General features: G+C 43.1%; 1 protein-coding gene across 1 annotated transcript in view; it reads right to left on the bottom strand.

Annotated features, from left to right (window-relative positions):
* ADTRP (androgen dependent TFPI regulating protein) overlaps nucleotides 1–8,723 on the bottom strand; it is a 28,173-nt gene extending 19,450 nt beyond the window's left edge. The window contains exons 1-2 of the mRNA XM_008933472.2: nucleotides 8,571–8,723; nucleotides 1,283–1,417 (exon numbers count right to left, since the gene is read on the bottom strand). Coding sequence (XP_008931720.1) covers nucleotides 1,283–1,417; nucleotides 8,571–8,723 — 288 coding nt within the window. The remainder of the gene's footprint in view (nucleotides 1–1,282; nucleotides 1,418–8,570) is intronic.
* Between the last annotated feature and the right edge of the window lie 5,497 nt (nucleotides 8,724–14,220).

Here is a 14,220-nt window from a genome sequence, read left to right as displayed (position 1 = left end):
TATCTCACATTTACTCTGAGATGCAGTGTTCTGTGTTGATACTGGGAGAAAAAACCTCCTTTATAAAGTGCCAACACTGACATTTTCTGTGGAATCCAAGATTAGCTGCTTCTTCTTTTTTCCCTTTCCCTTTCCCTTTGCGGATGGGATCTTTTGATGGTCCAGGAGTTCTCCTCAAGGGACTGTCTGTCAAGCCTGTGTTTTGCTCAGTGACAAAGTAAAAACAGATCTTAGTAAGAGAGTTCACATAGTCTTACCCTTATCTTCACAATTCATAAACCTAATTCAGAAACTGCAGGTGAAAGCTGTACTTTGGCCCCCCTTTTTTTCCCAACAGAGTAGGATTTACAGTGGGAGAACTTAACTGGAGGAAATGATCCCTGGTATCAGTTACTGATACCTGGAAGCTGATTTGCATTTTGTTTGGCCTGGCTTTGTATTTGAGCACACTTTGTGGTTAGGGTTGGAAATCAGGAGTGTGAGATGCTGGAAGAAGGAGACAGAGCCTCTGTCCAGCTTGCATGGTGGGGATCCCTGGGGGGATATGACAGCAGCATTGTGAATACTGCTGTGCAGGGAAGACAAATTATCCAGTCTCTCTGACTCCATCCCTGTCAGGACATTTTTACTGAACCAGCTAGCTTGTGGACCATGTTTAAGCAGTGCTTCTCAGCCCTTTGAGATTCAGAGGTGGCTGCAGGCATCACTCTCAAAGAGTGCACTTACATGTATAAATAACCCATCAGTTCCTGTCCAACCCACGGTGTTTTGATAAACAGCATTGTCTGTGAGGGAGTAGGTGATACATGATGAATCTGACATAAGCTGTGACTATAATTATTTTTCCATGAATCTGTTTCTCTCCAGTGCTCATTTAAAGCCACACTGGCTTTAGAGAAGGAGATGTGAGGTTTTATTGTGTCTTAGGTACCCTCTCATGTCCTCCCGACCTGTTCTGCCCTTTAGAGAAAAGCCCTAAGTTAATAAAGCCACAGCTATTTGAACCATGAGATTAACGGAGAGGTTACACCTCATTCACCCTTTGGGGTCAATCTGTGTCCACTCAAGGACAGTAACCCTAACATTTGTGCAAGAGGCTTTGCTTTCAACCATGACAGGCTCAGCATTGTTTCTTCTTCTAAACAGTCCAAATCCACTGCAAATTCAAGGGTAAAAGAGAGCCCTTAGTTCTTATCTCTTTTATACACATACATGGTATGCTATATACCCTTAAGCATTTATGCAAATGTTATTTTCTCGTACAGAGACAAAGGTTACTTACTGTGGACACTGGGAAAGCCAGGACACTGAAAAGAAGGTCTCTGCTGGAAATTACGCACTTAGCACATCGCAGTTTCTTAATTAGTCTCAACACATCAGCCAGGAAGGACACCCCATAGAAGACGGCCTGCAAAATCTAAAGTAATTACACCTAATGAGGAAAACTCATACAGCTTTCATTAGCACACACCTCAATGAAATCTGTCCTTGCTCTTCAGGGAGCTGTTTTGTTCATGAGTTGCAAGCCTGCGTGAGGGAAATAGCTGTTGGCTAAATCTTTTTTTACTAGCTGAAACTGATTAAAGAAAGTTGTTCAGGAGATAACTTTAACAATATCTCAGTTAACAGACTAAACAGAGATGTGTGATGTGATTCAGATGGGTGAAGTGATTCAGATGTTGAAAGCCAGCTCCCTCACACTTCCTATGTTAATTGTTGACGTTGGATGTATCTGAGCAGGAGAGAATAAAATACACCAGGAAATGTTTTCTGTAAAGCAATTGCTAGATGGATTTTCCCACCATTTAGCCAACACAGGTTCTTTCCAGGGACTCACAGTGCAGTTGATATCACTGTCAAGTAGTTCAAAATGCTCTAATATGAGAATTAGGTGCAGAAGTTATCCAAAACAGAACCTCTTTTGCTGAACTCAAATTCAATAAAGGATTTCAAGTGTTTAGGAGCAGAGATCCAGACCACTGAAGTTTTAGTTAAGTTTACATAGAACTATTTATAACTAATGAATTTTAGGGATGAGAGGTTGTGTTTTGGGTTCAGGTTTTTTTTTTTTTTCTTTCTTTACATCATTTACAAGCAATGAGGGAGGGATTGTTTGGGGAGGGTGCTAGGAGGATTTGGTAAAGAATTAGGCAAGTGCACACAAAACAGAACTCCGCAAATTATGTGTGAAATTGTCAGAACATTGTGGTTTAAGGCAATATTGCTTTTCTGATTGCTTCATTTTCTCTCCTAACACTACACAGCAGATCGAGACGAACCCAGTTTGTCAGATGCACAAAGGCAGAGCTTTGCAGAAAAATACTTCTCCCACTGCCTTGCATTCCCCACCGAGTCAGTTCAGTTTGGTTAACTCACAGGGTGGCCCCTTCTTTTTAAGGCTAGATTCTCCCAGAGTGATGCAATATGGGAAACACAGACTACTGCAAACACGAGACCAGCTAGTGATACTTAAATGGAAAGATGGTTACAGCTTTCAGGATGAGATCTCTTTTGCCATGATCTCCACTGTGAATCAGATACTTATTTAAAGCAAAGTGTCTGAAGTTGTGGCTGGTTACTTCATCAGTTTCTGAAGAAGCTGAGAAGGGTGGTGCTTGGGAGGGGAAAGGATTAGTGCAATGCTTTTCCATGAGAAATTCCTTTTTTATCAAAGTATCTGAGGGGAGGAGGGGACTATGTTTTCACCATGGATGTTGTCAAACAAGTACTTCCGCGAGGTTTAGTCTGGAGAGGCTGAGTCTTCCTGGGCAGCTAAATGACCATAGTTTGCAGTTATCTACAATCCCCATCCATTTTGTGTGTTCTCAGCAAAGGGAAAGATACATTCTTCCTGCCCTATCCTTTCCGCAGTCCAGAGAGTCACCACAGTAGACTGTATCCAGGTGCCACTGGTGGAGTGTCTCCCCTCCCTGTGCAGACCCGCAACAACAGAGGTAGAGAGGAGCTGATACAAGCTGGGTAACTGGCCCAGGGTCACCGAGGACAAGGTATCAGAGGTCATGCATCACCTGGTTCAGCTGCAAAGCCCCATGTTCCCTATCAAGGCATTGGTTGAACAGCCCCAATTTTATATAAAAAAAAAAAGCCCAAGCAGCTTCATCAGAACCCACATATGGTTCTGTTCAATTCTGAGGCACCCAAACCAGCTCTTTTAAACGTGTTGTTTTTCTCTCCCCATTATTACCATTAGCCTCTGTAACTGCAGGCACTATCTCAGTCAGTAGGGATTCAGCCCTCTAAGTCATGGGTCTGGTTCAGAAAAGTCCATGCTGGGATGCAGCATACTCAGACACAAACACATGTTCAAGGCCCAGTCCTTGGCCTCACCAGGGCACCAATACCAAGTCCTTGAAGAGCTAAGAAAAGCCTGGTAATAAACAGAAGCTCTTGTTACGCCCTGTAGAGTCAGCAGCAACTTTCTGTAAAAAGCATAAAAAATTAACATGAGGGTGCTGACAGTCTGGTGACACATGGTGACTAATTGCCAATAAAGCAATTAGGGAGAGGTCTGGTTCCCAGAGGATGAGGCTATTATTATCTTGTTCATGGTCAGCCTTCCATTAATCATGGGACAGGGATAGGCTGTGTCTTTCCCCGCTTCAAAATTAACTAAAACAAACATTTCTGAAAAGAAACAGTCCCAAAACAGCCACGTTCTCAGCCTGGTAAATATTTCTTCATACACAGGGGAGGACAATGTTATCTTCTGTATGGAAAATGCTTATCTGAACATGTAACCTGACCCATTTCTCTGGCTGAGCATGAAGAACAACTCCTGAAGAAGTTTGAACTCAGTCTCAGAAGCTTGGATGTGTGCTGCTGTAGCTCTACCCTTGTTCATCACCGTAGTTTCAAAGGGGTTTCAGACATTTCAGTGATCACTGTGTATTTCCAGAAGCAATAGAAGATTGTACAAGTAATTTTCAAGCCAGAAAACTGAACTTATCTAGAATCATCCCTAGTAATGCTCAGTCTGGCACTGTGCACCCCTGGTAGATTCGAGTCAGAGCTCCAAACCCACACAGGTTATTCCTATAAGAAGGGTGCATCCAAATATTGCAGCCCTTCACTAAAGGGAAAATGTTGACATTAAAAAAAAAAAAAAAGGCATGAAAACATCAAATTATTCCAGATGTCCTGTCCTGTGAATTTCTCAAGCAGAAGTACTGGCGCTCACAAATCCATTTCAGTCGCTCATGGAATATAAATCTGGCTGTAAATAGAGAGGATTCCCTAAAGTATTCCCACACGAACAGAAGGAAGACTGGAAGATTTAGAAAGCTAACAATTAACCCAAAGAGGAGAATATGGATATGATTATCCCTGCTGGAGAGAGGCTGCTTTTCCCTCTATACCCTGCAGAGTTCCATGGTGCTAGGTGCTGTACAAACATTTAATTTGGCCAGATCAATTTTCCAAACTGAGACTCATCATGACAAAGACAAACCTCAATTTTTATCTGCTGCAGTGATCAAAAGGGTGTTTCTGTTTAACTAACCTGACATGATTTACTTTTGTGTATAAGATCTTGCCATATGTGTATATTGAAAATCTTCAACTAGTACAAATAAATCGGCTCCAAGCTCTGCCCTTAAGGGACGAATAACTCCAATATTCTGAGCAAGTTATTAGAGTTAACAGTCAACATTTAGTGTGGACGCACATCCATTCATATGAGTGTCCTGGAAAATATCTATGCTAAATACTGGGCCTATTTTTAAATAAATGCAAAACAGATTTCAGGAGAATTGAACAGTATTTCCATTATGAAAGACAAAAGCGCAAGGAATAAACTGGGGCAGGAATGCAATTAATAGTTTTTAAAGGTGCAGTGTGCTCATTGTGCAGCGATTTACTAATAGATTTACAGCAGTGAGCAGATTTTTATGAGCTTGGATATTTCAGGCAATGAATGATTCAGCTTGTACTGTTTTGTGTCACAGACAAATGAACACAAAACTGTTTTTATCTGTCATTTCTGCTTGTTCAATAATCAGTCAATGAACTCCTTTGATACAAAACCCACTTATCTTCCCCCCCTACAAAAACATTTCCTTTCTGAATCTTGATTGCTATGATCATTAAGAAGATGAATCTGAAATAATGTCAGCTGTAGCTCTCTTGGGAGAACCACATGATTAGGAAGGAATTGAATGAGGTGCTAGAAGAGGGTCATATTTTCCAGCATCCCTCCAGCAGAGCTAGGAGACAAGTGGCATTTCCGTCCCCAGAAAATGCCACTTTTCCCAGTATTTCCATTTCAGATCAGAGTGAGCTGGCCACAGCAGCTTTCCACAGAGGGAAGTTTTTAAATGCAATTCCAAGGAGATAAGAGAAATTTTGGAGGGAAAATTTCCAAGTGATTCAGACATCCAGTGCCAGAAACCAGGCAATCACAGTCTTGCAGGACACAGGCAGAAGAGCTGGACAAAGGCTCTGAGTGCCTGGCTTTGGGGAAGCCTCCAAGGCACTACCCAGCCCTGTCCAGCACAGCGGATCCACCGAACCAGAACAGCCCAATGTGAAGCTTTTGCTTGCTCTTCTTCCCCATGACTATACCTCCCAACTTTCCAAGGTGTTTCCTGGGACTGCTTCCAAACTGGCAGAAATTTAATGCATTGAATGTGCCCCTGATGGATTTGTGTGGTTGACAGCCACCTCTTTTTCTTTGATGTCCCTCAGCAGCAAGAGGGAGGGCCTTAATGCCAAATCATGGGACAACTCTTTTGGGTCCTGCGGAGCCCCACAGAGAGCACCACGGCATTCTGGGACATATTGTCTTCTCATCCTCTTCCTGTCTTATATAGCAGATCAAGAATCTTTTGCCACCATTTTACCAACAAATGCTATCCAGTTCAGTGGGAGAAGGTGGGCTGAGGGCATTTATTTCCCCAATCCTCTTCCCTTTTTTGGTAATCCTTTCTTGAAAAAAACCCACATCTCTGTAGAAGAAGGATTACTAGCCATGAAGGAATTATTTTGCACACCCTATCCCATTGCCACGTTTTCTGCATGAGAGATAGGCAACATCAACCCAAACCATCTCTCTGTTGGCTGACAACTCCATTTTAGCATTGGGATCAGATCAATGAGTGGTTAAAAGATGTGAGACTGGGGAACTGGAGCAAGGGCCCTCACTCATGGAGATTTAATAAGAAGTAAGCTATTTGGCAGATCTGGAAATGAGCTGGCAAAGGGAGCAAATACTGAGGTGGTAAACCTTTGTGAATTTTTTTTTTTTTTTGGTCAAAGTGAAGCCTGACTGTAAAACTGCCAAAGAATCTCAGGATACTGAGTGCCTGAGAGATCAAATACTAGGCAAAAATCAGTGTTGATGAATGCAAAGTAATGCTTTCCAGAAAGAAAAAGCAGCTACAGTTATATATTTCTCAACTGTGGGTTCTAAATTAGCTATCACCATCCAGGAAAGAAATGTTGGACTCACTGTGGATAGCTGTCTCAATTTGCTGTCTTCTTGCCTACCAGTGATCAAAAAAGACAAATAGAGATTTAAGACCTGTCAAGAACAGATAAACAACAAACAAGGAAACACCTTTAGCCACTGTATAAATCCATCTCATATCTCATAACTCAATGACAGCAGCCTGCCCTAGTTACTCCCTCTTGAAACTAGAAAAACTGCTGCAAAGGGCGGCAAGGATGCTTTAATGAAAAAAGTAACCCTTTGTGAAGAGAGATGAAAAAACCTTGGACTTCCAGTTTACAGAAAAGACTAATGAGAGGAAAATCTGGTAAAGGTCTCTAATGAGTGGCAAAGAAAACATGAACAGGGATGGATGATTAAATTACAATATGGAAGTAATGAAGCACCCAGTTCAGTTGTCAGGAAGCAGGTTTACACCAGCAAAATGAACTGCTCTTTCACCAAAGGCACACATGCCTCGTGGCACACAGGATAGGAAAAGTACCAGAAATATGAAAAGGTATGTTTTTCCTTTAGATAGATGAAGGGAAGGCTTTGAGTGTGTATTAGCTACCTTGGGCTGGATTTATATTCTGTCTGGGTTAGTCAGCATGCTAGTGGGATGATAGAGCCATGGAAAGTTCATTTTATGCATGTACATGCTCATGTCTTGTGCAGCCTTTCCCTGATCATCCACTGCTGGTCATTAATGGAAGGTGGATGATAATTTCAATGACTATTTCTACATCCCAAAATACTGGGAGGTGGGTTACTTGCTTTGTCCTCTTGATCTCCTGCTTCAGAGCTGTGTGATATACTGGACGGTAGATCTCATTATGATGGTGCCAGAGTGTGGGAGTGGAGATGCTGTTTTGCCTGAAAATATGGCTAATACTTTAGTGGGGCCAGCTATCCCCAATAAATAGATATACTGATACCAGACAACATAGCAATTAACAATACAAATGCCACCCTGACTGTGGCGATATATATGTCCTCATCCTTCCACAGCTGGCTTGGCCACTGAGAAGACCGCTGTGGCTTCCAGAACCCCAGGTTGTTGTTCACATGCCATTAAGCATCTCTTTCATTGCAAATGTTTCACAGAGTCACAGAATGGTTGACAGGGTCTCCAAAAGCCCCTCTTGAAGTTGGGGACCCTTTAGGCTTCCACTGAACTCCACCATGAGGTGTTACATTCTGGAGAGTAAAAGTAGAAACGTACCCTGGACCAGACCTCCCACTGATGTTTAGCTCTGACAGTCACACAGACGGATGAAAGGCTACGGAGGTCCCTGCGGTCATCCTTCAAATTAGCAAGTGTCCCTGAAATTTTTCCTTTATAGGAAAACTCTCCACAAGCCTGGTCTTTCCACTGCACCACCCTTTGGGCTGATGATGAACCCTTTGGGCTCTGAACCAGCCTTGTCCCCTGGCGTATCTCACATGCTTTCACTTTGATTTCTATCCTGGGAAATGTCAGCATATTAAGGGAACCAGAACACATCACAGTCTATGTTTTTCTGTGTACTTTTAGGAAATGTAGCAACCAGTTGATAGCACGGCTGAAACTCATGTAATAATGTCACAAGCACCTCTCTCTACAGGGTGGAACTTCTTTCCCTGATGTTCTCAACTGATTGACAAACTAAGCATGTACTCTGAATGGCTAAATTAGCACTGTGCTGTTTTGTTTTACCTTTTCTGTAATTTACAGGACATAAAATTCTATTAAAAATTTGAAGTAAAACTCCAAGCAGCATTGTAATGCATTGAATTAAAGGTTAGAAAACAGGCACCAAACTTGCATGTGTACTGGCTGGACATACCTATACTTTTCTGTCCGTCTCCTCAATGACAGCTTGTCTCTTTTACAGGGAGGCAGCTAGCTTCAAAGTACCTACTGAAAGCCAAGAAGCTCACCAGCCAATATTCTTTCTGCAGGAAACCTGTGAATACATTTCACAACACAAGCACAGATCCCTCCTTAGTTTCCTTTGGTGTATAAACTGTTAAAGGAAGCAGTTTAACAGCAGCAAATATACCAGCTGCATGTGTCTTGAGGCGCAGATGGCAGACAAACAAATAGACATATTGGTATCACTGTACAACACGATTTGCTTACCAGATTGAGGACTGTCAAATATTTCCACTGCCCACCGTAAAGGAACACTTCAGATGGCTGCTCTTCTGTTCTGATGTATACGATGGAATAGGCTACAAAAAAGTACCAGACGAAAGCAAGGCAATGGTATGTGGCGAGAGTAGAGATTTCCATGCTTTAGCTGAGATAATTGGTCCACAAGCAGCTTTTCTCTTAAGGTCCTCGGTTGCTGTGCATGGGATATGGCAGGGCAGGAAGTTTTACTTCAGAGCAGACTCGGGACACGATGCCACTTTACTCTTGTCAAACGGAAAAATCATAAGGCCGTGAACTTTGCTTCTGTTTGTTTCCCTTTTCACTGTACAGATAGGCTGCAGGGGGGGGGCAGGGGATGAGAAGAATAGGCTTATTCCCCGGATTTAAATGCCTTGCTCAAGATTAACAAAGATTAGTTGCAGAGTTATGTAAGTTTTGGGTTGGTTTATTTTTTTGCAAAAGTGGGGGGAGTTTTGCTGCTGATTTTGTGTAACAGGCTGTCATATGTTGGGTAGTAAGTGAAAACAAGTGGCATTTTCACTCGTAGCTGTGGTGCAGCCATGACTCCAGCTCAGCTTGGGAAGCCTCTGTGACTATTTTTTCCTTGTGCCAAATGAAGAAGTGGGAAACGTAATGGTCTATGAAAGGAAAACCTAGTTGATTTGTTGATAGGCTATGGAGGTGGCAAGGAAGCTGATATGATTCCTAGGCAAAGGTCCTTGGGGTTGAAAACCACTGTGAGTGTTAACATTTTGTTGTGGGAAAAGGCTCTGCTGCCTTTACAGGGCTCCCCACTGCTGGGATTCATCACAGCCATACCTGGCAGGCTGGACAAACCCAAAGCTACTTTGAAGCTTTGACAGGGATGGAAACACAGGGCAAAGGCCTTAGATTGCAAACATGAAGTGCTGAGCAGCATGCCTTACCCCCCTGCTTCTTTACTTGCTGCCATTTACCTTCAGACATCCCATCTTCCCTAGCACAACGTTATGTCACCATTGGGGCTGGGCTGAAGAAGAGAAGAACCAACACACAGTGACCCTAAAATGAAGCAAATAAAAAAAATCCCCTGGAAATGCTCGTGTTTCCCACCCCACCTACCTCACCAAGCAGCCCTAATTAGCCCTGGAAAATACACACAGCATTTCCCAGAGTTCCCATAATTGCTGTGTTGTCAGCAGTAATTGCCACCTGAGTGTTTCATGTGGGCCTTGACAGGGAGTGGGTATCATGTCCCAGTCCACAGCTGGCCCTTCTCCATGCAGGATGGGAAGATGGGATGCTCTTCCCATCCCTGCAGAGGTTGCCCCAAGGTGAAGGGCTGGGTTTCAGCCAAGCATTAAAGGATCTCGTTTTTTCCCCTTCTAACTGGCCTACAGGCAGCATTGAGCAATCTGCTATGTTTTGGTTTGGTTTGTTTTTTCTCTGTTTTTTTTTCCCCTTGTACTGGACGTAATGCTCCACATGGGATAATTTCCTATAAACTCAGAGAGCAATGTGCATGAATGTTGGGAAACAGACCTCGCACTAAGACACTTCAATATTCTCCCGTGTTTCATTGACTTTTCCCCTAATTCAGATTGCCTGCATCCAGATTCCCCAGGCATTCCAGCCATCACAATCCCCATGAAATATTACTGCTCCACTTAGGAAAAATAGATGTAGAGCCTTTTGTGGTTATTTGAGACTAGAGGAGAAAACCCCTTGCCAGAAAAAAAAAAAAAAAGGGAAAAAAGATGGGATTATGTTTTTTTGTACTTGGACAGTGTCAGCAGTCTTTTCATAGAATCCTAGAATCCTAGAATGGTTTGGGTTGGACAGGACCTTACAGATCATCTGGTTGCAACCCCCCTGTCATGGGCAGGGTCACTTTCCACCAGACCAGGCTGCTCAAAGCCCCATCCAACCTGGCCTTGAACACTTCTAGGGATGAGTGACCCATAGCTTGTCTGATCAACCTGTTCTAGTGCCTCATCACCCTCACAGTGAAGAATTTCTTTCTAATATCTAATCTAAACTCACCCTCTGACAGTTTAAAGCCATTACCCCCTATCCTGTCACTACATGCCTTTGTAAAAAGACCCTCTCCAGCTTTCTTGCAGGCCCTCTTTAGGTACTGGAAGGCTGCTCTAAGGTGTCCCCAGGGCACTCTCTTCTCCAGGCTGAACAACCTCAACTCTCTCAGCCAGTCTTATAAGAGAGGTGCTGCAGCCCTCTGATTATCTTCATGGACCTTCTCTGGACTTGCTACAACAAGTCCATGTCCTTCTTATGTTGGTGGCCCCAGAGCTGGAGGTGGTGTCTCACAAGGGCAGAACAGAGGGGCAGAATTACCTCCCTCAGACTGCTGGCCACTCTGCTTTTGATGCAGCCTCAGAAACGACTTGCTTTCTGGGCTGTGAATGCAGATTGCTGGGTCATGCTGAATTTCTCATCAAGACCCCCCAGGTCCTTCCCCTAAGGGCTGCTCTCCATCCATTCTCCCCCAGCCTGTATCTGTGCTTGGGATTGCCCTGATCCAGGTGCAGGACCTTATGTTTGCCTTGTTGAACTGCATGAGATTTGCCCAGGCCTATCTCTCAAGCCTGTCCAGGTCTTTCTGGATGGCATCCCTTCCCTCCAGGATGTTGACTGCACCACACAGCTCAGTCAGATCAGCAAAATTCTGGGGGTGCACTCAGTTCCACAGTCCATGTCACCAACAAAGATGTTAAACAGCACTGGTCCCAGTACAGACCCCTGAGGAGCACTACTTGTCACTGCATTCCACTTGGACATTGAGCTGTTAACCACAACTCTTTCAGTGCAACCATCCAGCCAATTCCTTATCCACTGAGTGGTACATCTGTCAAATCCATATCTCTCTGGTTTAGAGACAAGGATATCATGTGGGACAGTGTCAATGCTTTGCTCATGTCCTAGAAAATCTAGCAGAAATATTTCTGGGGAGGGGCAGTGCTTTATGAGCTGCTCCACCTTGTCAAGACTCATGGCTTGACAAAAGGCAGGAAGAGAACAGGACTGTGGCATCGAAGGGCCCTTTTTATTAGTAGTTTGCATACCAAAGGCACCAGGCAGTCAGCACCTTTAGCAAGTTATCTTCACACTAGTCTTTCTGAGGTTTTGCTGTAGTACAACTTTAAAAATGGAAGGCTGAGCATTCTGTTCAGTAGGTGCTTGGATGCATGCAAATGAATGTAAATGTATGCAAAATGGCAAGGTATGTTTTTAATTTCCGGAGCATCTTGGCCAGTGTGGCTGGGAAGGTGTCAAGTGCGGTGACAGTTTTCTGATGTGGACATCTGTCCCTCAGACTGAGACCATCTGCTTTCTTTTCCCATATGCAGGAAGGAAGATACATACCCTTCAGCCTAGATACAGGATGAAGTTTGGATGCAGAAACATCGCAAATAGGATCCGAAATCTAACACTCCACACTTCATGGAGTCTTTCTTATTTCACAGCCAGTGTGATGTAGCAAGCAAATACACTGTACAGGTCGTATTTTATGCCATGTCTCCATGGGTATGAAGGTTCAATGAAATAGAAAATTCAGCCCAAATCTTTGTGCAGTGAGAGGAGAAAAGGAAGAAGGAGCACACTGGGGCACAGGCAGATGTGCTGCTGCAGGTCTAGTGGTATGGTTTAGGGAAACACTATTTTCTATCTTCTTGGTACCACAGCCCAGCTCACATCTGCTTCTCCCCTGGAGATGAGCCACATTCACACGCTCTGCCAATGCTCCTAGTCTGCTTCAGGGTCGCATCTGATTTGAGCAGCGATAGCTGACTTTGTGATGAAGTAAAGTGGGAGCTCCCCGTTAATCCATTAACTATGGTTCAGCTGAAGGATCGTAACAAGTAACTGGGGCTTTAAATCACCTTGCTTCCACTAAAGCTCCTCCGCTTATGCCCTGTTCTATGGGACTGACTTAGGCCATCTTGCTTGACTTTGCACCAAAATGGGTTTGACTCACTCATATTATTAGTATGGTTCAGGTACAGACATGACAGCAAGCAGTGTAAAATGGTAATATCTTAGGTGATTGCATGTCTTCACTAGTGGGCATGGTATTTCCAGGCTATCAAGAAGTCCCCAGTGAAATCCATCATTACCATGTAGCGTTTAATAAACCACCTCAGTCTGTCACTACTGAAGCAGCTTGTAGAAATAAATATTCTTGTCTCCTCGAAGCTGACAATTCATTTAGAGAAAGGCACTAGTTCGGTGCCTTTCAAATATTGTCCAGTATTTTTGGCCTGGCAAGATTTCCTCTCTGCCAGAGTAGCATCCAGTGATGGCAAAATAAGCAAGAGCAAGGCAGGAAATTATTGGCAGGTGATAGCAGTTAAGGCCAGGTGGAAGGAAGGGATTTAAAACCAAGCAAAAACTTGGGAAAGGTTTGGGGACCTAAAAAGAAAACTGGGTTTTTGTACTTAGCTGTCTTTCCTAGGCACCATCTGAGAATAAGGGACTGATACAGAATAGGATCTTGCCTCCCTCAGAAAAATTTTATAGGGTGAAAAAACTAAAAGTAGCCAAGTATGTTTTTCTTCCAGTTTTCTGATGCTTGTGTCCTTGATGCAGTTCTGATATCTCACATGTGGATGTCCTAATTTAGTTATTTTTAATTTACTGCTATTGTAAGCTGGCTTACATTAAAAGTACCATCCCTTGAAAGAGGGGTCCAGGGCTGCTCTTGTACAGCATCTTCTGTACACTACATGAGTGTGTCCAGAGACTCTGCCTCTGCTGCAATCTGGATTAGTTGCAGGTAGTGCAGGGGTCTGGGTGGAAGATGCATTTTCTGATAAGCATTATCTGAGAAAGCTTTTTAGCACACAGTGTGAGGCTGCCTGAGTTCTATGTCTCTAGGGATATCTATAATAACAATGTGTTCTATGACAGTCTTGATGTATAAAATGAAACATAATTGGCAAAATTACAAGCTTGGCATAGTCTGCTCCAGGCATCCTCAAATCCTGAGACAAACTCCCCCAAATCATGTGGTTAGTGTAATTCACGAGACTTAATTCTCCTTGGTTTTATTTGTCTTGGGCTTTAGTAGCTTCTATCTGATTTTTGGAACTTTTCTTTGCAGCTGTGTGAGTGACAAATGTAAAAACGCTTTAACTGCTGCTAAAAGCCCAGCAATGCAGCAGGGACAGCACTAGGTAATGAAAATCGATAAAAATATCCTGAGAGATTTCACTACAAATCTGAGAAGTGGCAATGCTGTAACATCTACCTGATGTCTGTGGCAAGCAGGAAAGTTATACAATTGTAAGCTTATGCATCCTCTTGCATAGGCCTCTCCTCCTTATCTTGTGTGAGATAATTTTTTTTATTACATATTTTTAAGGAGAAGGCAGGAAGTGGCTTACATCATCTTGGTATTTTTGTTCTGAATTGAATTTAAATGGTTGTTTCAAAATGCCAAAATTCAGAGGGATTTTTCAGTCCCAAAGGGATGACTTGGGTACAAGAAGAATCCGGATTCAGTAGTTTAAAGTACTTGCTCAATTTCGGAGTTTTTCCTTCTCATTGAGTTTCATTGGCTTTTAAACTGTATGTTTATTCAGACTGCTAAATGAAATGTCACTTTGATCCGAAACCAAAACTTCCTGTGTAACAA

The sequence above is a fragment of the Manacus vitellinus genome, unplaced genomic scaffold (assembly GCF_001715985.3).
Source record: "Manacus vitellinus isolate BGI_N305 unplaced genomic scaffold, ASM171598v3 scaffold_39_pilon, whole genome shotgun sequence".
Classification (NCBI taxonomy): domain Eukaryota; kingdom Metazoa; phylum Chordata; class Aves; order Passeriformes; family Pipridae; genus Manacus; species Manacus vitellinus.
Note: the sequence above shows the minus strand (reverse complement) of the source record. Positions and strands in the feature narration are given on the sequence as shown.